Source organism: Mustela putorius, unplaced genomic scaffold, assembly GCF_011764305.1.
Source record: "Mustela putorius furo isolate JIRA1106 unplaced genomic scaffold, ASM1176430v1.1 tig00003898_pilon_pilon_pilon, whole genome shotgun sequence".
NCBI classification, from domain to species: domain Eukaryota; kingdom Metazoa; phylum Chordata; class Mammalia; order Carnivora; family Mustelidae; genus Mustela; species Mustela putorius.
The window spans coordinates 10,262,007-10,287,737 of NW_025422047.1; the positions used below are offsets into that span (position 1 = coordinate 10,262,007).

General features: G+C 41.8%; 1 protein-coding gene across 21 annotated transcripts in view; it reads right to left on the reverse strand.

Annotated features, from left to right (window-relative positions):
- Positions 1 to 325: 325 nt before the first annotated feature.
- Positions 326 to 25,731, reverse strand: part of PPIP5K1 (diphosphoinositol pentakisphosphate kinase 1) — a 51,435-nt gene continuing 26,029 nt past the window's right edge. For 8 of the 21 annotated variants that reach the window (XM_045067805.1, XM_045067807.1, XM_045067809.1 and 5 more), the window contains 6 exons: positions 24,958 to 25,083; positions 24,183 to 24,245; positions 21,120 to 21,302; positions 19,477 to 19,614; positions 7,344 to 7,457; positions 326 to 2,261 (listed from right to left, as the gene is read on the reverse strand). In XM_045067805.1, coding sequence (XP_044923740.1) covers positions 1,378 to 2,261; positions 7,344 to 7,457; positions 19,477 to 19,614; positions 21,120 to 21,302; positions 24,183 to 24,245; positions 24,958 to 25,083 — 1,508 coding nt within the window. In that variant the 3' untranslated portion in view covers positions 326 to 1,377. The remainder of the gene's footprint in view (positions 2,262 to 7,343; positions 7,458 to 19,476; positions 19,615 to 21,119; positions 21,303 to 24,182; positions 24,246 to 24,957; positions 25,084 to 25,731) is intronic. The other 13 variants (XM_045067812.1, XM_045067810.1, XM_013055477.2 and 10 more) reach the window with 5 other exon arrangements.

Consider the following 25,731-nt stretch of genomic DNA (forward strand, 5'->3'; position numbering starts at 1 on the left):
TATATCAACTCCTCCAGACACTCCAAAGCATCAGAGTGAAAAACTAAGAGGGTGATTCCAAGGGTCTGGTGAGAAGGCAAGTACTCAGTGGTGCTTCACAGAGATAGAAAGTCTCCCTGACACCACCACTCAGATAACATTTTGGGATGGTGGGCTGACTGCCACAGGATGACTGCCCTGGATGTTCTAGGATGCCTGATCTCTTTATCTTATGGTCCCTTTCCACTCAACTACAATAGCTTTTGAGTGGTTCTGATTAATTCAGTCACAGACAGGATGGATTTATATTCTTGAACTCAAAAGGACATATCACCACCATCACCACTCTTATTATTTCATATTTATTGAGCACTCATAATGTTCCGGCCATCCCACTCCAGTGACTGCATTACCCCTCCTACCCACACCCATTCCCATCCCCATATCTTTGGGAAAAGCTTCATAATCACACCTGACCCTAAAGACACAATGACAAAAGGAAATACCTCTTGGGGACCCTGGAGTGTTTGGTCTTTGGCCAGTCTGTCCCTGGCACCACTACAGAAATATATATATAATCTTTGCTCATGTCTGTACAATATTGATCTCTGCAGATTGCTCAAAATAGAACCTGATTTTCTCTACTACATCATCTTTTAAGCCAAGTAGCCCCACAACAAAAAGAGGCCCAGCTTCACAGATTGGCCAAGAACCCCCAGAGCATTTTAAGTAGTTATTCTTAAATTTTCACAGGAATCTAATACCTACTATTCCCTGGAGCTATTGGGACAGGTCTGGGACAGAGGGGGAATTTGGGATGATAAACAAAACACCCATAAGCCCAATCTAAAGATTAGTGGCCACAGTGGATGTTTGTTGGGAAGGGGCCTCTCTTTTTTCCCAGACATTTCAGACAGACGTGCTGGGCCCACCAGAGGAGTGCTAGCAAACACAAGAGTCCTCCTGAATGCACATATGGTCTAAGGGTACCTTGTGAAGTTGTGAATATTTCCCCAGAAAAGTGGAGACCTTGAAGCCCTCTTTTGCACTTGCTGTCCCTGGATGGTGTCTTCAGCAGTTAAATGGCATTTCCTTTAACAAGCTGGAATTTCCTGGGATGCTCAGAGGAGGTTGGGTAATGATAGATCAGCCCACCCCTTGACGGAAATCCTATTCCAGTCTAATGGTCAAGTGAGGAGTCAATGGCTGCTTTGAGCATCAAACCGACTCCTTCTCAAGCCCAGCTCTGGCACAGTTCTTGGCTTCATGCCAAGAGGGCTGCTTCCTCAGACACCTCTGGTGAGATCCAAGGTCTTATACTGGCAGGCGAGTTAGCCAACAGAAGAAGTTGCTAGCTCAAATAGCTGGTATAGTGTGATACCATTAATGAGAACATGATTAATCACATGTTGCTGGTGGGAGGGGTGAGTACTGGTCATGGGCTAAAGACTGGCTCTGAGGGTTTGGATCACCAGATGGATACTGGGCTTGGGGAATATCCTCTCCAGGCAGCTGGTCAATCACCTCAGAGGCCACCCAGGACTCCCGATTAACCTCAGGGACTTCCTGGACCTGCAGATCACCCTCACCAGGGAACTCTTGGGATGGTTTATCAGCCTCAAGAATGTCCTGAGACAACAGATTGATTGCAGAAGCCTCTTGGGTCAGCCTGCTAACCTCTGCAAAGAACTCTTGGCATGGCTGGCTGAGCTCCTCAGGGGTCTCTTGGGTTGGATTGCCAACTTCCATACGGATTTCCTGGACTAGGTCACCAACCCCTCGAGGGAACCCATGGGCCAGCCTGCCAACTTCCACAGGGACCTCTTGGGATGGATGGCTGACCTCAGGGTTCTCCAGGCAAAGCTGGCAAGCTTCATCAGAGATTTTCTGGCACAAGTGGCTCGCCTTTTGGCATGGCTGGTGGATCTGAGGAACCTTCTGACATATCTGGTCAACGTTGTCATGGCTCTCCTGCCATGGCTGGCTGATGTCAGGAACCTCCTGGCAGGGCTGGCTGATCACCTCAGCAACCTCCTGGCATGGCTGGCTGGTTTCCACAGGTGATTCCTGTGAAGACTGGTTTGGTTCAAAAGGCTCTTGCACCCCTTCGATGGGGAACTCTTGTTCTCCATTCCTAGGGAGCATCCCAAGGCTTTGATGTTCTTCAATCATGTGTGAACTTACAGAAGGTTGATCACTAAAGCCAAAAGGGCAGTTACCATCCACTGCAGTGGGGGAGGAAGGACCAGCACTTGACACAGTGCTGGAAGGGCCACTGCTGTCTGTAAAACAAAGTCAGGAGACCAAGTCAGGCAACTTGGAAGAGTAGGCTCTATTCTGTGAATGCAGTTCAAATGCTAGAGTCTGAATTCTTCCCAAGCTATGCAGAGATTGCTCAATTAGCCCAGCTCAGGAACTGTTACTCTGACCTAATGTACACTACAGGAGTACACAGGAGCGCTAAGGTACATCTAAGACTTCAGGAGAGAGTGATGAGGCCCACTTCGTCCAGTTTTTTCAAAAATATACCCCCAACCCAACTCTGAATTCACATGGTCTACTTCCTACTTTGGAAGCATACCAAGCTGTATCCCAGTGGTTCATAATGAGGTAATTTTTAAAAATACGAATTTCAAGGTTCCATCTTTAGAGATTCTAATTCTGTAGGTTTAGGGTAAACATGTGGGGTGGAGAGGGAATGAGGTCTAATGGCCTTTTGTTTTTTGTTGAGATACTCCCAATTAAATTATGTTGAAATACTCCCAATTAAATCCTAGGTACATCTTTTGTAAAGAATTATTTTTTTAAAGCAATCGATGTATTCTGGGGCAAAGGTAATCATTGTTTATAGCCCAAGAGGCAGTTATGCAGGAGAATGTAGAAAAATTTTGTGAATGAAAACAGCAGGAAGGAAAATTACCTGAAGATTGAAGACTTCCATGGAATCTCTAAACAGCAAAGTTTCTTAATTAATCTTCCTGGGGGGTGGTCACTGAACCCTTTGAAACTCTAATGACAGTCATGGGCAATCTTACCAGAAAAATATACATATGGATATTCGTACTAATCTTCACAAATAATTCCTGGGGCTCAAAGACTTAACCCTGAAATCCATCCATGGATCCAAGGTCAAGAACCTTCTAAGTCTTGGGACACACAATGTTAGAGGCTTGTGGATGTTACAGATATATACAACACACGGGGCGCCTGGGTGGCTCAGTGGGTTAAGCCGCTGCCTTCGGCTCAGGTCATGATCTCAGAGTCCTGGGATCGAGTCCCGCATCGGGCTCTCTGCTCAGCAGAGAGCCTGCTTCCCTCTCTCTCTCTCTGCCTGCCTCTCCATCTACTTGTGATTTCTCTCTGTCAAATAAACAAATAAAATCTTTAAAAAAAAAAAAGATATATACAACACAAAAATTAATTATCCCATATTGAAAGTAATAAAACGAAGGGCTCAATTACACTGGGGGACAATTCCTACCCCAATCTCTACTACTTCACTGACCTCTAGCAGGGGACTAATCTACGTTTCATTTTGTAAATGTATTTATTAATGGTATTCTAATTTTATATTCAAAGTATTCTAATATAAATAATGATTGAATTTGGATATAGGGGGCACCTGAATATCTTGTCATCAAAGAGAACCTGGGAAAGCTGGCAAGCCTGAGCCTGAAAAGGCTGAATCAGCCATTGAGTTTAGGGCATGCCAGTTTTCTCTTTTCTATAAAGAGCCACAGGTGGCATGCTTCAAGCAGAAGAAAGAGGAACATGGTTTGGGCCAACAGGGCCTATTTACGGCAGACAAACTCTAAAGAAAATATTTACCAATGAAGCTTCATACCTCATACTGAGTCAAAGATGTGATAGTAGATTAAAAACAAGAAGAAAAAGAAAGAGTTACCCAAGGATAGAAGTAGCCTTAATATTCACTTAGTGGTTTGATTCAGGCAAATCAAAGAGGTCAGACAGAAGCAGAAGCAGGAAGGGCACCTGGGTGCCTCAGTCAGTTAAGTATCTGCCTCTTGCTCAGGTCATGATCTCAGGTCCTGGGATGGAGCACCACATGGGACTCCCTGCTCAGCAGGGGGTCTGCTTCTCCCTCTGCCTCTCCCACCTCATGCTTTCTCTCTCTCTCCCTCTCAAAGAAAGAAAAAAGCAGAAGCAGGAGAAATATAAAGTTTCCAGAGGCAGTCAAAGCAATCTTGAGAAAGAAGAACAAAGCTGGAGGTATCACAATTCCAGATTTCAAGATATACTACAAAACTGTAGTAATCAAACAGTACTGACACAAAAACAGACTCATAGATCAATGGAACAGAATAGAAACCCATGCTCATATGGTCAGTTCATCTATGACAAAGGAGACAAGAATATAGCAGGGGGAAAAGCAGTCTTTAGTAAATGGTGCTGGAAAAACTGGATAGCTACATGCAAAAGAATGAAACGGAACCACTTTCTGACACCATATACAAAAATAAACTCAAAATGGATCAAGGACCTAAATGTGAGACTTGAAACCATAAAAATCCTAGAAGCAAGCACAGGCAGTAATCTCTCTGACATCAGCTGTAGCAACATTTTTTTAGACATGTCTTCTGAGGCTAAGGGAAACAAAAGCAAAAATAAACTACTGGGCTATATTCAAATAAAAAGCTTTTGCACAACAAAGGAGGGGCACCTGGGTGGCTCAGTGGGCTAAGCCTCCGCCTTCGCCTTAGGCTCAGGTCATGATCTCAGGGTCTTGAGATCAAGCCCCACATCAGGCTCTTTGTTCAGCAGAGAGCCTGCTTACCCCTCTCTCTGCCTGCCTCTCTGCCTACTTGTGTTCTCGCTCTCTCTATCTCAAATAAATAAATAAAATCTTAAAAAAAAAAAAAAAGCTTTTGCACAACAAAGGAAACCACCAACAAAACAAAAAGGCAACGTAATGAATGATCAAAGATATTTGCAAATGTTATATCCAATAAAGGGTTAGCATCTAAAATATATAAAGAACTTACACAACTCAACACCAAAAGACCCCAAATAATCCAACTAAAAACTGGGTAGAGGACCTGAACAGATATCCAAAGATGACATACAGATGGCCAACAGACACATGCAAAGATGTTCAATATCACTAATCATCAGGGAAATGCAAATCAAGACCACAGTGAGAAATCACCTCACACTTGTCAGAACAGCTAGAATCAGAAAGACAAGAAATAACATAGAACGCTTTATGTTAACTAACTAGAATTAAAATAAAAACTAAAAAAAAAAAGACAAGAAATAGCAAGTGCTGGAGAGCATGTGTAAAAAAAGGAAAGTCTGTGCACTGCTGGTGGGAATGTAAATTGATGTAGCCACTGCAGAAAACAGTATGGAGGTTCCTCAAAAAATTAAGATAGAATTGCCATATGATCCAATAATTCCACTACTGAGTATTTGCCCAAAGAAAATGAAAACTCTAACTTCAAAAGACACATGCATCCCTATGTTTATTGTAGCATTATTTACAATAGCCAAGTTATGGAAATATCCCAAGTGTTCACCAACAGATGAATGGATAAAAAAAAAAAAAAAACAGAAGGAGAAGAAGAAGATACACGCACATACACATACACACACACACACACACACACACACACACAGAGGAATATAACTCAACCATGAAAAGGATAAGATTTTACCATCTGTGACCATATGGATGGACCTCGAAGATATTATGCTAAGTGAAATAAAGGAAGACCAACACCACTGGTTTCACTTATATGCAGACTCCAAAAAGAAAAAAAAAAGAATAAACAAACAAATAAAAAGCAGAATTAGACCTAAAATACAGAGAACAAGCTGATGTGAAGGGGTGGTGAGAGGCTGGGCAAAATGGGTGAAGGGGGGAGTGGGAGATACAGGCTTCCAGTTATGAAATGAGTAAGTCACAGGAACAAAAGGTACAGCACAGGGAATAGAGTAAATGCTAATGTACTAGCATTGTATTATGACAGATGGTAGCTACACTTGTGGTGATCACAGCATAATGTATAGTCTTGTTGAACTAGTATGTTGTATAACATTGCATATCAACTATACTCAAATTTTAAAATGTATATATTATTTTAAAAAAAGATTTCCAGGGGCACAAAACCTATAAACATTCCGGGAGAGAGAGAGAGATAAAAGGAGCAATGACAAGGTGAATGTAAGATAATATGAAATTCAGCAGAAGAGCTCTTGGTGTCGGAACGGAATGTTTCTTCTGCATACAGGGTGCCGATCTGCAACTGTTTAACCCAATGCTGAAATATGAATCTTTGCTTCACTCCTATCCAATGAAGTAATAAAAGCCATGTTTGATTTTAGTTATTTTCTGGAGGCAGGTTGAATAAGGAAAGGATTCTTCCATCACTGGTGTCTCTGGTCCTTATGCTCTCTCTGTCACCAGGATCTCCTACAATTACACTAGGAAGTCCCTGTGACTCCACTATTCACACTGTTACCAAGGAAAATTAGTGATAGGCTAGAGATTTTATTTGTTCATTTGTTTGTTTGTTTATTTATTTATTTATTTAGAGAGCACCAGTGGGAAGGGCAGAGGTAGAGAGAGAGAGACTCTGAAGCAGACTCTATCTCACAACCCTGAGATCATGACCTGCGCCTAATACAAGAGTCAAGTACTTAACCAACTGTGCCACCCAGGGGGACCTTGTGATGGGCTAGAGGTTATAAAGAAGAGATGAGAAAAAGCAGCACTTCAATTTGAACTAACAGCTGAGAACAGACAAGTTGAGAAAAGGGATATGTAGAAAGTAGTAGCAAATTCTAGTTTCCTTCTCCCAGCTTTTCTTTTCTTTTTTTTTTTTTTAATTTTTTAGTTTATTCATTTGATGGAAAGAGATCACAAGTAGGCGGAGAGGCAGGCAGAGAGCCCGATATGGGGCTCGATCCCAGGACCCTGGGATCATGACCTGAGCTGAAGGCAGAGGCTTTAACCCACTGAGCCACCCAGGTGCCCCTCTCCCAGCTTTTCTATACACTAAGGTATCCTCTCAAGTCATCTGTACTTGAGAAAGATATAGAGACCAAATGGGAATCTGAGGAGAATGAAGTTTCTGTCCTTTGTTCCCCCAAAGTACCCTCTGGGACACTACCTTTAAGGAGCCTCTCCAATGAAACAGAGGGGTCATGGAGAATGGAGATAATGAGACAGACTAAACAAATCCTCCCTCACTTTGGAAACAGATGAGACTGGTTTCCCTACTGGTTATTCTTGGTCTTTCAACCCTCATCTTCATTTCAACCCTCATGAGACAGGTCTCTCACTCACCAATCCCTCCATCCCTCTTGGCCTTTCTCCAGGCAGTTCCAAAAGGATTACTTACACCAAGGGGGCTTCTCGGAGCGCTGCCGGAGTTGTAGGGTGGGTGAATGAAGAGTACGGGGTGGGGAAAATAGGCTATCTGAGGCTTGGTTGCTGTGCATCGAGTCAAAGAGGGCTGGATAGACAGGGGAGAAATAAGGAAGGAAAAAAAGTTTGAGGAAGCATTCAAGAGTCACCGTTCTCAACATAAGTCAAAGCGAACTTACATATTCTCAGGCTGAAAAGTAGCATTTCCTAAGGACCCTTCATATAAACTGTTTTTAATATTTTAAAATTTATATTATGAATATTTTCAAACAATTTTTGCTCTCTCCCCATTCCCCCTTTTTAAAAAAAGTTGTTGGAAGACCAGTACAATCCATACTGATATCTTCATCTCCTATATTTACCACATCAGTGTATTAACATTTTGCCATATTTGTTTCACCCATTTCTTCATGAGGAAGTTCTTTTTAAAAAATGACAGACATTATGAAACATTTTACCTTGAAATACATCAATATGCATCTCTAAAATATAAGGAATTTTTCCTACATAGCCACACACCATTAACAAACGTTACAAAATTAAAAAATAATACCCTAATATCATCTAATGCCCAATTCATATTTAAATCTCCTACAATTATTCCCCAAATGTCTTTTATTTTTTATTTTTAAAAAGATTTTATCTGTTTATTTGACAGAGAGAGAGAACAAGCAGGGGAAGCAGCAGAGGGAGAGAGAGAAGCAGGCTTCCCGCTGAGCAGGGAGCCCCATATGGGGCTTGATCCCAGGACCCCGGGATCATGACCTGAGCTGCAGGCAGACACTTAACGGACTGAGCCACCCAGGTGCCCCCCCCAACAAATGTCTTTTATAGTAATATCCAAATATGAACCATGCACTGTATTTTGTCACATCTCCAAAGTCTCTTTTAATCTAGAATATTATCTCTCCCAGCACCATTTATTTTCCTCAAAGTGATTTTTATTTTCAAAGTGATTTTTTTAAAGATTTATTTATTTAAGAGAGAGAGCAAGCATGGGATGCCTGGGTGGCTCTGTGGGTTAAGCCGCTGCCTTCAGCTCAGGTCATGATCTCAGGGTCCTGGGATTGAGTCCTATATTGGCCTCTTTGTTCTGCAGGGAGCCTGCTTCCTCCTCTCTCTCTTTCTGCCTGCCTCTCTGCCTACTTGTGATCTCTGTCAAATAAATAAAATCTTTAAAAAAACAGAGAGAGAGCGAGCAAGCATATGCACATGAGCAGGGGGAGGGGCAGAGGGAGAAGGGGGAGAATCTCAAGCAGACTCCTTGCTGAGCATGGAGCTGATGCTGGGCTTGGTCCCATGACCCTGAGATCATGACCTGAGCCAAAATCAAGAGTTGAATGCTTAACCAACTGAGTCACCCAGATGCCCCCCAGAGTGACTTTTTGAAAAGAACAGATCAGTTGTCTCATAGAACTATCATGTCTCACATTCTGGATTTATCTGATTGCTCCCTCATAGAATCATTTTTTTTTTTTTAAGATTTTATTTATTTATTTGACAGAGAGAAATCACAAGCAGGCAGAGAGGCAGGCAGAGAGAGAGAGGAGGAAGCAGGCTCCCCGCTGAGCAGAGAGCCCGATGTGGGACTCGATCCCAGGACCCTGAGATCATGACCTGAGCCGAAGGCAGCGGCTTATCCCACTGAGCCACCCAGGCGCCCCCCTCATAGAATCATTTAACTTGTTTCACTATTGCTTATATTTCTTACAAACTGGAAGGTATACATAAAAGTTGTGATTGGATGATTCAATTTAAATAACTTTGGTAAAAATACCAAATAGGTGATCCCATGTACTTTTACATCACATTAGAAGGACATAATGTCTCACTGTCCCATTAAGTAAAGCTAAGTTTACAAACTGGGTTAAAGTGGTAGCCACAAGATCTTACCACAAAGTTTTCCCCTTCTGATTAGAGGTAATCCTTCGGCACCATGCAATCCCACCATCTTGCCTAATTGTGTTAGTATCCATTAGTATTTAAGTGGTAATTTTCTATTTTTTAAAAAATTATTTTTATTAACATATAATATATTATTTCCCCCAGGGGTACAGGTCTGTGAATTGTCAGGCTTATACATTTCACAGCACTTACCATATCACATACCCTCCCCAATGTCCATAACCCAACCACCCTCTCCCTATGCCCTCCCCCCAGCAACCCTCAGTTTGTTTTGTGAGATTAAGAATCTCTTATGGTTTGTCATGATTTTCTATTTTTTAAAAAGATTCCACTTATTTATTTGACAGAAAGAGAGAGGGAGAGAGGGAACACAAGCAGGGTGGGTGGGAGAGAAGAAGCAAGCCTCCGGCTTAGCAGAGAGCCTGATATGGGGCTCAATCCCAGAACCCTGGGACCATGAACCGAGCCAAAGGCAGACACCCAACAACTGAGCCACCCAGGCACCCCAAGTGGTGATTTTCTAATTCTATCAATCCTCCAACATTTATTAGCTGGTATATTTTCTGTAAAAAAGAGCTTTCCCTCTGGGGCTATTTGATTACACTGAAATGCAGTTCCTACTGAAAAGGTAGAATAAGTGTTTATTTCCTTTTAATTAGTTTTCAGAGAAAAGAGGTGGTAAAAAGTATTTTCCAGGTGTAGCAGATTTTTTAAATTCATTTTTAATTAATTAGTTAATTAATTAATTTTTTATTATTTTATTTTTGCTTTCTTTTTTGTAGAATTATTTACTTATTATTTATTATGAGCTTGTGGATTTTTATATTTCAGTGTCCTTTAGTCAATTATAGTAACTTATTATTTTGAATGCTATAATGTTCTAGTTGTATCACTTCTTGGCCTTTTGGCTAAGATCAAGTGTAAAATATTCCATTTGTGGTCAGTAAGAGCCTCTTCAGGCTTGACTGCTTCTTTGCTTCTGTTACAACATGCCTCAGGATGACCTTGTACTTTCCTTGCCCTAGACCATGTATTCTCAACAAACTTGGTTCTTGGTGAGGGCAAAAAAATTTTTTAGGTATTCCATTGGTTTGTGGTCCATCACATGGCCATGGACCATAAACAGACATATATTGTATATTTGTGGTATTAAAATTTCCTGTGGGAAGGTTACTAAGGAAAAGAATGTCTAAAAAGACTGAAGGGTGGTGTGAACATTGGATGTCTTTCTACTTATTTAGATCATCTTTATTTCAGCAATGGTTTGTAGTTTTCAGTGTCCAAGTCTTTAAATAAACTTATTGGTTAAATTTGTTCCCAGTTATTTTATTTTATGGATGCTATTATAAATTATATTGTTTCTTTTTTTTTTTTTAGATTTTATTTATTTATTTGACAGACAGAGATCACAAGCAGGTAGAGAGGCAGGCAGAGAGAGAGAGAGGAGGAAACAGGCTCCCTGCTGAGCAGAGAGCCCAATGCGGGACTCGATCCCAGGACCCTGAGATCATGACCGGAGCCGAAGGCAGAGGCTTAACCCTCTGAGCCACCCAGGCGCCCCATGTTGTTTCTTAATTTCCTTTTTGGACTTTTCATTGCTAGTATAGGGACACAAAATTGACTTTTGTGAGTTGATCTTGTCCCTGCAAACTGTGCTGAACTTGTTCATTAGTTCTGGAAGTTTTTTTGAGGATTCTCTGCATTTTTCTACATAGGACCATGACCTCTGCGAATAGAGATAGCTTTACCTTCTCCTTTCCAATTTCTATGCCAATGTTTTTCCTTGCCTAATTGTTCTGCCTAAATTACCAGTACAATGTTGAACAGCAGTGGTGAATGTGGGCATCCTTGTCTTGTTCCTATCATAGAGGAAAAACTTTCAGTCTTTCACCAGTGAGTATGATGTGCACTATGGGTTGTTCATAAATGCCCTTTATTATGTTGAGGAAGTTCCCTTCCATTTCTAGTTTGCTGGTTGTTTTTATCATGAAAGGGTAGTGGATTTTATCAAATTAAAGGTGATAGATTTTATCAAATCTTAATTTTACCAAATTAAGAAGATTTTGAGTTTTTCCCTTTGTTCTTTTAATATAGTATATTACACTGAGTGGTTTTCTTATTTTGAATCACCCTTGCATTCTTTTTTTTTTTTTTAAGATTTTATTTATTTATTTGACAGATAGAGAGATCACAAGTAGACAGAGAGGCAGGCAGAGAGAGAGAGAGGAGGAAGCGGGCTCCCCACTGAGCAGAGAGCCTGATGCGGGGCTCGATCCCAGGACCCTGAGATCATGACCTGAGCTGAAGGCAGAGGCTTTAACCCACTTAGCCACCCAGGCGCCCCTACCCTTGCATTCTTGAGATAAATCTCACTTTGTCAACTTGCTGTTAGATTTGGTTTGCTAGTATTTTATTGGGAGCTTTTGCTTCTGGGCCACCTGGCTGGCTCAGTCTGATAAAAATCTGATTCTTGACCTCAACTCAGGTCTTCAACTCAGTGTCATGAGCTCAAACCCCTCACTGGGCATGGCACCTACCCAAAAAAATACAGGAAATTTTTGCTTCAATATTCATAAGGAATTATTGTTTTCTTATGGTGTCTTTGTCTGGCTTTCATATCAAGGTAATGCTGGCTTCATAGAACTGTTTGGTAGATTTCACCAGTGAAGCTATCTTATCCTGGACTTTTCTTTGTTAAAAGTTTTTCTACTGATTCAGTCTTTTTCTGTGTTATAGATTATGTTCAGATTTTCCACTTCTTCTTGGGTCAATTTTTATAGTTTATGTGCTTCTAGAAATTTGTTTATCTAGGTTATGTAATTCATTGGCATGTAACTGTTCATAGTGTTCTTTTTTAAAAAAAAATCTATTTATTTATTTGAGAGAGTGAAAATGAGCACATGCGTCCATGAGTGGGGGCGGGGTGGTGGGAGAGGGAGAAGCAGATTCCTCACTGAGCAGGGAGCCAGATGTGTGGAACATGACCTGAACTGAAGGCGAATTCTTAACTGACTGAGCTACCCAGGTGCCCCCATAGTGCTCTCTTATAATTCTTTTTATTTCTGTAAGGTCAGTAGCAATGTCTCCACTTTTATTCCTATTTTGGTTATTTTGCATCAACACTCAATTTTCCTTAATCTGCTAAAGGTTTGTCAATTTTGTTGATTTTTTTTCAAAGAACCAACTTTTGGTTTTGCTGATTCTGTTTTCTATTCTAATCCTTATTATTTCAATCTTTCTATTAGCTTTGGGTTTAGTTTGTTCTTTTCTTACTTCCTTAAGGTATACAGTTAGGTTTTTGGTTTATGATCTTTCCTGGGCTTATTTTTTTATTTTTTTTTACAGATTTTATTTATTTATTTGACAGAGAGAGAGAGAGAGAGATCACAAGTAGGCAGAGAGGCAGGCAGAGAGAGGGAGAAGCAGGCTTCCCGCTGAGCAGAGAGCCCGATATGGGGCTTGATCCCAGGACCCTGGGATCATGACCCGAGCTGAAGGCAGAGGCTTTAACCCACTGAGCCACCCAGGTGCCCCATATGATCTTTCCTGGGTTTAAATGTAGGTGTTTACAGCTGTAAATTTCTCTCTCAGCATGGATTTTGCTGTATTCCATAACTTCTGGAATGTTGCATTTTCATTTTCATTCATCTCAAAGTATATTCTAATTTCCCATGTGATTTCTTCCTTGACCTGAAGAAGGTTAAGAATGTGTTTAATTTCAACATATTTGTGAATTTTCATTTTCCTTCCATTAATGATTTCTAGCGCCATTCTCCACTGTGCTAGAGAGGGTATTTTGTATAATTTCAATCTTTTAAAATTATTTAACATTTTTTTGTGACCTACCATATGGTGTATCATGTGCACTTAAGAAGAATCTGTATTTTGTTGGTGGTAGGATGTTCTATATGTCTCTTAGGTTTAGCTGGTTTAGAGTGCTACTGAAACTCTGTTTCCTTACTGATCTTCTGTCTGGTTGTTTTATCTATTACTAAAGGTGAGATATTAAAGTCTACAACTGTTGGGACGCCTGGGTGGCTCAGTTGGTTAAGCAGCTGCCTTCGGCTCAGGTCATGATCCCAGCGTCCTGGGATCGAGTCCCACATCGGGCTCCTTGCTCGGCAGGGAGCCTGCTTCTCCCTCTGCCTCTGCCTGCCATTCTGTCTGCCATTCTGTCTGCCTGTGCTCGCTTTCCCCCCACCCCCGATAAATAAATAAAAAATCTTTAAAAAAAAAAAAAAAAAAAATAAAGTCTACAACTGTTATTGTAGAACTATCTACTTATCCCTTTAATTCTGTCAATGTTTGCTTCATATATTTGGGGGCTCTGTTGTTTGGTGGGTATGTTTATAATTTTTGTATGCTCTTGATGAATTAACCTTTTAATCAATATATAATGACATCTGTCTCTTAGAACAATTTTTGACTTAAAGATTATTTTGTCTGACATTAGTATAGTTACCCCAGCTCTCATTTGGTTATTATTTGCATGGAATATCTTTTTCTATTCTTTCATTTTCAACCTATTTGTACTGTTGGATCTAGAGTTTTATGTAGACAACATACAGTTGGATGGTTTTTTAAAAAATCCATTCTGCTGGGGTGGCTGGGGGGTAGTCAGTTGGGCATCCTGCTCTTGGTTTCAGCTCAGGTTGTGGTCTCAGGGTGGTGGGATTGAGCCCTGCATCAGGCTCTACCCTCAGTGGGGAGTCTGCTTGGGACTTCTCTCCTCCCTCTGTCCCTCCCCACTCCCCATCTTCAGTTTTTCTCTGTCTCTAAAATAAATAAATAAATCTTTAAAAAAATCCATTCTTAAAAAACCATCCATTCTGCTAATCTCTGCCTTTTAATTGGAGAGTTTTATTCATTTACAATGTAGACTAATCAATGATAAGAAGGGGCTTAATTCTATCATTTCACTATTTTTTTATACATCTTAGACTAAATTTTGTTCATTTCCTCCATTACTAACATCTTTGTGGTTTTTTTTTTTTTTTAAGATTTTATTTATTTGAGGGGCGCCTGGGTGGCTCAGTGGGTTAAACCGCTGCCTTCGGCTCAGGTCATGATCTCAGGGTCCTGGGATCGAGTCCCGCGTCGGGCTCTCTGCTCGGCAGGGAGCCTGCTTCCTTCTCTTTCTCTCTGCCTGCCTCTCAGTGTACTTGTAATTTCTCTCTGTCAAATAAATAAATAAAATCTTAAAAAAAAAAAAAGATTTTATTTATTTGAGACAGAGAGCAAGTAGTGGGGAGGAGCAGAGGGAGAAAGAGAGAAGCAGACTCCTTGCTGAGTAGGAAGGCCAACATAGGTTCAACCCCAGGATCTGGATATTATGACCTAAGCTGAAGGCAAACACCCAGCTGACTGAGCCATCCAGGCACCCCTCATCTTGTGTTTAAATGATGTTTGTAGTGTATCATTTTGATTCCCTTATTTCTTTTTCTGTACATTTTTTAGATATTTCATAGTGGTTACTATGGAGATACAATTAATATCCTGAATTTATAACAATCTTGTTTGAATTGATGGCAAATTTAGCTTCAGTAACATAAAAACTCTGCTCCTATAAAGCTCAGTCCTCACCTTATGTTATTGTCACAAATTATTATACCGTTATGCATTGCATGCCCATTAATACAGACTTATAATGACTATTTTATTCATTTGTGTGTTAAGTTATACATGAAACAAAAAAAGGAGTTACAAACCAAAAATACAGAAATGCTGACTTTTATATTTACCAATATAATTACCTTTACCAGGGTTCTTCATTTTTTGGTATGGTATCAAGTAACTATCTAGTATCGTTTTATTTCATCCCAAAAAGCTTTCAGCATTTCTTTTTTTTTTTTTTTTAATTTATTTATTTTTTAAAAAGATTTTATTTATTTATTTGACAGAGAGAGATCACAGGTAGGTAGAGAGGCTGGTGCAGAGAGAGAGAGAGAGAGGGAAGCAGGCTCCCTGCCGAGCAGAGAGCCCGATGTGGGACTCGATCCCAGGACCCTGAGATCATGACCCAAGCCAAAGGCAGCGGCTTAACCCACTGAGCCACCCAGGCGCCCCTCAGCATTTCTTGTAAGCCAGTTTTACTTGTGAAAAACTTCAACTTTTGTTTACCTGGTAATGTCTTCTTCATTTCTGAACAGTTTGGTTAGACAAAGAATTCTTGGTTGACATTTTTTTTTTCTTTTAGCACTTTATATACGTCATCCCACTGCTTTCTGGCCTATGTGATTTTTTTTTTTTTTTAAGATTTTTATTTATTTATTTGACAGATACAGATCACAGGTAAGCAGAGAGGCAGGCAGAGAGAGAGGAAGAGAAGCAGGCTCCCTGTTGAGCAGAGAGCCTGATGCGGGGCTTGATCCCAATCATGACCTGAGCCGAAGGCAGAGGCTTTAACCCACTAAGCCACTCAGGCACCCCACCTCTGTGATTTCTGATGAGAAATTGGTTGTTAGGGGCACCTGGGTGGCTCAGTGGGTTAAGCATCTGCCTCTGGCTCAGTTCATGATCCCAGAGTCCTGGGATTAAGCCCCCACATGGGGCTCCTTGCTCAGCAGGGAGCATGCTTCTCACTCTGCCTGTCAAATAAATAAATAAAATCTTTTAAAAAAATTCATTGTTAATCTTATTAAAGATCCCTTGTATGTGATAAGTTGCTTTTCTTTTGCTACTTTCAAGATTTTCTGTCTTTTAACAATCTGATTATAGTATATCTTAGTGCGGATCTCTTTCAATTTATCCTTGTTGGTGTTTGAACTATTTGGATGTATAGATTTCTGTCTTTATCCAAGTTGAGAAAGAGCTCTTCAGAGCCCTTATTTCTTCAAATATTTCTTCTGCCTCTTTCTGTGTTCTCCTTCTGAGACTCTGATCATGCATATGCTGGGTTGGTTTTTTTTTTTTTGGACAGAGAAAGAGAGGGAGCACGAGCTGGGGGGAGCAGCAGAGGGAGAGGAAGAAGCAGGTGCCCCGAGGAGCAGGGAGCCTGATGTGGGGCTTGATTCCAGGACCCCAGGATCATGACCTGAGCTAAAGGCATATGCTTAACTGACTGAGCTACCCAGGCACCTGTGTATGTTCATATTCTTGATGGTGTCCCACAGATCTCTTTAGCTCTGTTAATTTTTTTCTTGATCTTTTTTTCTTTCTCCTCTTCAGACTAGACATTTTCAAATGACTTATCTTTAATTTTGCTGACTCTTTCTTTCGCCTGTTCATATCTTCCAAGACACCTTCTAGTGAATTTTGCATTTCTGTTATACTTTTCACTCTCAGAATTTGTTTGGTTTCTTTTTATATTTTCTGTATCTTTAATGATATTCTGTATTTGCTGAGACATCATTCTCCTGATTTCATTCAGTTCTCTATCATTCCCCTTAGCTCTTTAAACATATTTAAGATAGCTGATTTAAATTCCTTGTCCCAGTAAGTCTAACATCTGTGCTTCTTTACCAACTGTTTCTATTCATTTCTTCTGAAAATGAACCATACTGTACTGTATCTTTGCATATTTTATTGAAAACTGGACATTTTGAACATTGTAATTTTGCTAACTCTGAATATCAGAGTATTCCCCCCACCCCCCGCCAGGGCTTGTTTGCTGTGGGCTGTGGCTGTTTATTGACTTTTCTAAGCTATTTTTGTTAAGTCTGTCTTTGTCATATGTAGTCTCTGAAATCTCTGTTCCTTTAGCTTATTTCACAGCTAGTGTTTTTTTGTTTTTTTAGGTTTTTTTTTTTTTCAAGATTTTATTTATTTGAGACAGAGAGAGAGAGAACAAGCAGGGAGAGAGGGGCAGAGAGAGGGAGAAAGTGAAAGGCAGATTCCCCAAAGACTCCCTGACACGGGGCTTGATCCCAGGACCCCAAGATCACGAACTGAGCTGAAGTCAGACATTTAATCAACTGAGCCACCCAGGTGCCCCACAGCTAGTATTCTGACAAGAATTTCCTTGACTGCCAAGAACCAAAAGAAGGGAAGAGGAAGATGGGGGGAAAGGAGGCGAAGGGAGGGGAGGGGAATTCTCTGTCTTTGCAGATTGGTTCTTTGTTGAGGTATTCCTTCAACATTTAGCTAGACTGTTTATAAATCCCTCTTAGCCTTCAATTCTTGCCTGTGCTGTGTCTAGAGTTCAGGCAGAGGAAAAATCTTAGGGTAGTCTCTTGTGTTTTCTGCTCCTGTGTCTCTCCCTAGGCATGCACATGGCTTCTAACTTCCCTAGTATATGTGGGGGCTTTTGAATGCCTTAATTTTCCTTTTTTAATGTAATTTTATTTATTTTTTTGTCAGAGAGAGAGCAAGTGAGAGTGAGCACAAGCAGGGAGAGCAGAAGGCAGAGGGAGAAGCAGGCTCCTCAGTGATCAACGAGCCAGATGAGGGACTTCATCCTAGGATCATGACCTGAGCTGAAGGCAGACGCTTAACTGACTGAGCCACCCAGGCATCCACTGAATGCCTTAATTTTCCAAAGAAACTCTCTACCTAAGTTTTCACCCCAGGCTTTCAGCACACTTATTGTCTGCCTCAATTATAATTTTTGTCCCAGGCAGCATTATGTTGTTCATTTGCCTTACAATGTTTTCAGGGAACACTTTCTGCATAGCTACTTTCCTGCCCTGATTCAATGAAACAAAGGTAAGCACCTTGTGACAGTTCTTCAAGTCAGACAAGTTAGAGTAGCTAAGTTAGATAAACACAATTCTTTGAGAATAAAATCTGTTCTGCTCCTTTAGGAAATAGGGACCAGAGCTTCACACTGACACCATGCTCTGCTATCTGTAAGACTGCTGTTGAGGTGGGGGAGAGGGTAGGATAAGAGAAAGAAAAATGATAGGAAGCTTCCTGCCATTCTTAGGGTGTCTCTTTCTTGATTTAGCATTTTTCTGGTTGCTGCAAACTTTTGATTATTTTCCAGAGGTCTGACAAAACAGATTCTGGTAGTTTTTGACTGACTTTTTTGGTGTTTCTGTGAAGGACAAACCCTTGGAGCAACCTATTGCTTAATTTTTACATTTAGATTTCTGAAACATATGAACTACATATATATGAACAAATATCTTAATATATAGCATGAAGTATGAATTCAATTTTAATTTTTGTCAAATGACCACTTAGCTGTGCCAACTTTACTTACTGAAAAATTTTGGGGTACCTGGGTAGCTCAGTTGGTTAAGTGTCTGCCTTCAGCTCAGGTCATGATCGCAGGGTCCTGGGATTGAGCGCTGCATCAGGATTTCTGCTCAGTGGGGACCCTGCTTCTCCCTCTCGGTCTGTCCCTCGTGCTCACTCCCTCTCTCTCAAATAAACAAATAAAATCTTAAAAAAAAAAAAGTCTGTCTTTCCCCCAATATTTTGAAATGCTAACTTCATCTACTTCTAGGTCTTCTATTTTGTTTGATTGGTCTCTCTCTATTCATGTATGAATACAACAGTGTTTTTGTTATAGAACTTTTTTTTTAAGATTATTTATTTATTTGACAGACAGGAATCACAAGTAGGCAGAGAGGCAGGCAGAGAGAGAGGAGGAAGCAGGCTCCCTGCCGAGCAAAGAGCCCGATGTGGGACTCGATCCCATGACCCTGAGATCATGACCTGAGCTGAAGGCAGAAGCTTAACCCACTGAACCGCCCAGGCACCCCTCGTTATAGAATTTTTATGGAATGTTATAAAATCTGATAGGGCTAGTAGCTTTTCATTACTCTGGGGTGCCCGAGTGGCTCAGTTGCTTAAGTGCCTGCCTTCAGCTCAGGTCATGATCCAAGGGTCCTGGGATAGAGCCCCATGTGGGATCGACCCAGTTCCTGGGTCCCTTCTCTGAGCAGGGAGGCTGCTTCTCCCTCTTCCTCTGCCCCTCCCCCCAGCTTGTGCACACACGCATGTGCACACACACACACACACACACTCTCTCTCTCTCTCTCTCTCAAATGAAAAAACATATATAAAAAAACACCTTTTCAAAACTTTTCAATTTGTCTGACTTTAGAAAAACAGCATTTTTGTTGGAATCATGTTAAATTTATAAATTAACTTGGGAAGTTATGATGTTGAACTGGCCTATGCAATTAAATAATTTTTCAAGGCTAGTTCTGTGTCTTTTTGGAGCACCTATCTTTTTAATTTACTACTCACATTCTAGGAAGGACAGGAGTAGGGACAGAGACAGGGCTACAAGATAAGAAGAGTATTCTCCATACCTGCAGATGCCTGTGCTTGAGCATCAGTATGGCGCTGGCAGACTCTACTTAGGAATTCACTCACTTGACGCAGGGAAAGGGCATTATGCAGTGTTTCCAGGGGGTAGATGGTAGGCACCATGGAACACCCTTCAAATCCTATTAGAAAAGAGATGGGCAAAGTCAATGTTATTCCTGCCAGATACACCCCAACTGTCCAAGGCAGCATGGAGAGTCCCTGAGAGCCATCAGAAGAATCCGTGGCTTTTGGAGTATGGGGTATCCAAGATTTCAGAAGAGGGAACTCTTTAGAGCCCCTACAGGTGTCTGTTTCTCACCTCCAGAATTCTAAGAAATCTAGCTGCTAAGGCCTCCAAGTGAATCAAATCACCTCTCATCCTACCCATGGAGAGCCTGTAATGACCCATGGAAAAACGAACAGAATTCCAATAGGGTAAGCACCTATATTGCTTTTGCTCTTTCTAGGGGAATAAAACAAAAGTCCAGAGGTAAGGGGTGAAACTGAAGGTCTAAATGAGGCAGGGAGGTCATGGAGCTGGGAAGAAACAGCAGATTTTAGGAATTGTGTAAAGAGAACCGGATTAAGGAGGAAGGCATAGAATCTGAAGAAGGATTCATGCAGATTTGGGATATGGGTAGAAAGGCTAGAATATCTGGAAGCAAGCTGGAGAGCATGCAATACACATGAAGCTCAGCCAAGGGAAAAAACATGCATGAAAAGGCTGGGGGATGGAAGTTCTTTCTTGGTCATTTCCATCACATCAAAGCTTCTCCCTTCTGCTCTCACTGGAAAACCCCCGACTTGCTAGGATTTCTCTATTCCATCAGGAAAACGAGGAAAATCTCTAGGAAGAAGAATAAATTCTGATTCTCTATCTGAACCTAACAATCCCAATGTAGGTTCACCAGTCTGGTTAGGGTAAAGGGTAAACCTAAATATAACCCTAATCCCAGAGCGTGTTGATGAAAAAAAATGTTTCCATGGGAGGATCAAGAAGCATTGTCATCTTAAGCATTGTTTCAGCCTGCAATCTTTCTTATGTTTCTTTATAACTCCTTAAAGAAACTAATAGTAGGCAGGACAGCAATATCTATGTAAGACATAGCCTCCTGTTCACTAACGAGTAAAACCTATCATTAGAAAGGATTATACTTGACCATCTTCTAACTCTGGCCCTTGTTTGCTTCAAAGATTCAATTAAGACCTTTGTGCCTCAATTCCGTGCCCCGACCCCCCCCCCCGCCCCGTACTCTTGTGGCAGGAGCGTCAGAGGAATACAGTCTCTAGCTCCTCAGCATGGCTACTAGAAAAACGTTTGCATCTGAGGATGGTAATTAGCAGCGGGTTATAGAGACAAGAACAGATTTCAGGGCAAGAGACTACTCCTATACCGAACAGAATTGGGAATGGGTAACATTAGGAGGCAATAACGAAGGAAAACAGTAAGGGGAAGAGCAGCCAATGCTACAGCTACCAGGCAGTCTGGCTCCAATCCCATATCCAAGCAACTAAATGCAAGTCACATAACCTTAGGGTAAATAGGAGAAAGGAATAGGTGGGCTCTCCTGCCAGAAGTGCAATAAGCAAAGCAGTCAGTCCCAGCCAGGGCAGTGACAGCAGCCAGCTTGGTGGCAGGGGGTACCGTAGAGGCACTCGGGGTCATCCTGGCCTGAGCGCAGCCAGTTCCGGAAGAGGCGCAGGTGGTAGGAGCACTGGTGCAGGTGATGCGCCAGCGTGGCATCCAAGGAGACTGGCCGGCCCCCTGGACAGTCAGAGGAAAAACTGCGCAGCAACCGGACCACAGGGTGCTGGTCATCCAGCAGCTCTGGAGGGGATGGGGGAGGACCACGGCAGGAAGCACAAAGATAAAGAAAGAGAAGAGGGAGAGACAATGAGGGGGGCACTGAGTGGCACAAGCATTACTGGGAGGTAGGACCACTCAGCTCCAAGGTGAGCTAAGAGAGAAGCAGAGATGGTCAGAACAACTGGGTATCTCTTACAGGGAAGAAGAGTATCGGCATCACAATGAGTCTAAAAGAAGGGACTAGTGAGACATCATCATACAGCGAGGCCCTCCCCTCTTTCACTGTGCATAATTAAGTCAGTGCTTACAGACAGCAATCACATCATTCTGGATGGGGGTAAGCGGGCAGTTTTGTAGCTGGAGTCTTGATTAGCGCTCTAGAGCCCCTGCTCATTCCTAGAGAAACCCTACTTATGACCTGCTTCACAAACCAATGTATTTATAAAGTTGGTATAGAGATACAAAGATTCAAAGTCACTTAGAGAAGAGGGTCAAGAATGGTATCGGGTATTAAGGTCAAGTTTGAAGCTGAAAAGGCTCAGACCAGGTCTTCTGGAGGAGATTCTACAATAGCCATAAACAGGGCTGGTGTTAAGCAAATGGCAAAGGAGATTGACAAGACACCAGGTATAAAGGTCCTTTAAAACAGAGTATGTAAAAAACAGAATCAGTATGTGAAAATGAAGATACTGACTAATCAGCCTTTACTCTTGTCCAAATATACAGATTTTAAAGAAATGTTCATATAAATCTCAGGATTCGGGGGACTCTGTATCCACTACTGAAGCAGGGATGGCTGAGAGATGTTCTGTCATTAAGGTAAGGAGACAGCACTGCCTTGCTTCCTTTCCAAAGCTAGGTCCAGGTTTTCCAGCTGCTCTTTCAAAGCGAGACAGCACAGCAAAGAGATGATGACAATGGGACAGTAGGGTGCATATTGTTGTCACTAATGTGCCATAAGTATTTGCAGACAGAACATCCCCTCTGTAACTGCTAGGTCAGTCAAGCAAGATTTGACCATGCGATAGAGCCCTCATAATGTCCTTAGGAACAAATTAAGTCTAGGTAATCTTCAGCAAGCGACAGAATAGCTCCACATTTCTCCTGATACCAGCAGGGAGATCCCAGATTCTGGCTTCTCAAGCACTTTAGCTTCCAAACTCAAGTACAAGGAGAAGAATGGCCAAAAGTCCCCTGAGGAAGTGTGCAGGGTGTTGGAGGGGATCTTGAATTTACTCTCCTGTACTCTACTGAATTATCCAGGTCTTTCTTCTTCTCTTCCTTTTGGTAGAATTAATTCATCTCTTCTTTAATCGGTGAGGCTGCTAATCAAGGCCTCAGGGAACTGGAGATAAATAGGTTTGAGGATCTGTTTTATGAATCTGGATCTTTTCTCACAAAGCCTAAGAACTAGGAGATCAGTGATTTAACTCTGATTTCAGGAGCCCAAGTTCCCAGTACTAGATTCTATACTCTAAGTAACACTTCTCCTAAGTCCAAGTCCCAAGCTGTGGGGCTGGGGCTGGTGCATGAGGTTCTACTCTGGCAATGACTGGGGCACATGAAGGCCAGAAGAATTTGAAACTATATCTGGAGGCACAGCCACACCACTCTGAAAGGGGAGCTCCTATTAGAGGCACAAATGGGAGCTGGGATAGGGGGTGGGGTTAGGCAACTTAAAATTTGGCAGTGCCTAGTGGAGAGGTATGGCCTGACTGGGCTAAAATCTAGCAGTTGCCACTGGCTAAGGAGTTTTTTCCAGCCAGGAAGCCAAGCTAATTTTACCTCCTTTCGAGAAACTTAGTACTTGGACAGAAGAAAACCATGTATAAGAAAACTGGATTTACCTTGAAAACAAGATACAAGGCAAAGAGAAACTAAGAATATAAAGGATAAAACAGGGAGTAAGCCCTGCCACACCCTACAAAGAGACCACTGCCCTTTAGTTTACACAGATCTCTAAACTCTTACACCTTAGTACGGCTAGACCAATTCTTCAATATTTTTGAAATATTATTCATTTCCAAGCACCCCCCCACCCCGAATTCCCAGGAGACATTTCAACTTGCACTTCAAGCTTCTCTGAAATACCAGTGTCTTAGGTAGGCTGGGTCTACAGGGAAACTGTATGGTAATTTAGGCTGTATAATTCAGGTTACAATCCCTTTTTCCTTTACCTACTGCCTCCTACTCCCGTCTTTCTTTATCCCAAATCAATCTGGGCTACTATTTTCTAGGTCCAGACCCTAAGTTAGTAGTAACATAAAGCAGATGTCGGGAGCACAAGAGCCACATAAAATACACACAATGATAGGTGGTTAAGAATATGGTGATGGAAAACCATAAATTCAAGACCAGTACCCATAGGGGTATGTTTGGGAATGGGGAACTACAGCAGCACTGCTCCATTTAAGAGAAACAAATGAGTCATTCACTCCAACAAGGAGTTGGAGAAAAAAACAGAAAGATCAAAATTGTATAAGCTGAGGAGTAAGGGGAAAAAAGAAGACATGGAGATGATAAAGAAAATACTATTCTCTTTCTATGAAGGAGAACCATTGTTTAATTTGTATAAAACCCAGCAGTCATGTGATGGGAAAGGGAAGGGTTTAATTAATGTTTTGGGGATGATGCTAAAAAAAGTGACAGAATGGTGATGATGGTGACCATGGACATAAGTCCCTGAGTTGCCACATAGATAGGGCAGCCAGGCTGCAGCCAAGACTAAAGTTTGTCACAACAAAGGGTATGCCCCAAGAGGGACACTTAGTGAGCGGTTCATTCAGAGACAGCATGTTGTCAACATAGTGGAAGGCAGAGGCACAGTGTCAGAACTCAGAGGTTAAGTGTCTGGAGGTGACATGATGAGGGGAAATGACATTGAGTCAGAAGCAAACGTACCGTTAGTCGGATGCTTTGCAAACGACACAGAAAATCGTTTTACGGCCGGGACAAACAAGAGCTCTGGGGAGAAAAGACATCATGGGGATTATACCCACCCCTGGCCCCACCCTCTGCTCTGGAATCTGCCCGCAATATACTCTTTTCTTTACAGTTAGTGTATGACCTGCTCCAACACCCCCCTGGGATTCCTGACTACCACATTTCAATCTTCTCCTTTGGAATAATCTTCTTGTAGGAATCTGTGTGTCATCTCTACCACAATATGGCTCCACAGACAACCCTAATTTCACCACCACATCCTCTTTCTGGTCATTTGGAAATAAAATCTGTGCAAAACCTTTCATCCCTTCCCCCACTCTCTTTCCGTATCATCTTTCCTGCCTTGACTGAAACTTCCCCATCCCTGATTTCCTAGATTTGAGTCAAGACTCCACTGCATTTTTCCTGACCATGGATCATCATCATCCTTGGTCCTTACTCCTACAGGCCAGAATCCAGGAAAGAATATAGAGGTGGAGTAAATTGATGTAGCAGGGCTGTATGTGGGAGATTATGAAGGGGTAAGCGTAAATAAGTAGTATTTATTGCACTGAGAGGGAATGCAAATGGAGGGGTGGATGGGGTCTTGGTTCCTTCTCCCCTCTATAATTGATGAAGCAACTTGTTATAAGGCCAGTGTCAGTGCCATCTTAAGTATGAATGGTTCTTGAGCTGTATCTGTGCTGGGGGACAAACGAAGAAAAGAGCTGCCCCCCAAAACCCACCCACATACCATCTCGGTGCTTCAGACTGGCAGGTGGTAGCTTTTTGCCATGGCTGCGGGCGTAGTCCTGAAGATTCGGGGCGCTGGAGGAGCCGCCCAGCACTGTGGTGCTGAACAGCCCTGTGCACTGTGAGCCTGCAAGGCCGGGAGTGCATTAGTAGCCACACAAAGCTGCAATTACCACACAGAAGTACACATAACTTCACATGCCAACATGAAGACACACACACATAGTCACTCAGAACCACCCATATGTGGCCACTACGCATAACCACAAACAGATTTCACTACTGTCCATAGCTACACTGGGCAAGCAAGGTAGGGATTCTGCTGAAGATCTACATGGTAGATACAAGAGGTCACTACAAATACAGGGTTAGTCATATTAGGGGAGTCAAAGTTACTGAAAGGGGTAGACTCTGCTCTCCAGGTACAACTTAGGAATACGAAAAGAATAGGTAGATCTCTCTAGATTTAATTCAGTGCTCCTTAACCTGGATATAGATTTTGAAGAAGCCAGAATTATAGTCCCCTTATAGACTTAAAAGGAAAGAACTTTAATTGAAACTAGAGACTAGGTTTTGAGCACTCAGCTCAAATTCCAAATTCACGTAAGTTCCAATTCCTCCTAAGTCCTTCCATTCCCTTCCTTCTATCTCTCTTCAGGCCTTTTTCACTTTTCTCAAGAAAAGAAGTATGTATGAGACTCACTGAATTTTTAAAGCTGGAAGGGACTCAAAGATCATCCAGTACAGTTTCCTCATTTTAGAGGTAAAGAAACTG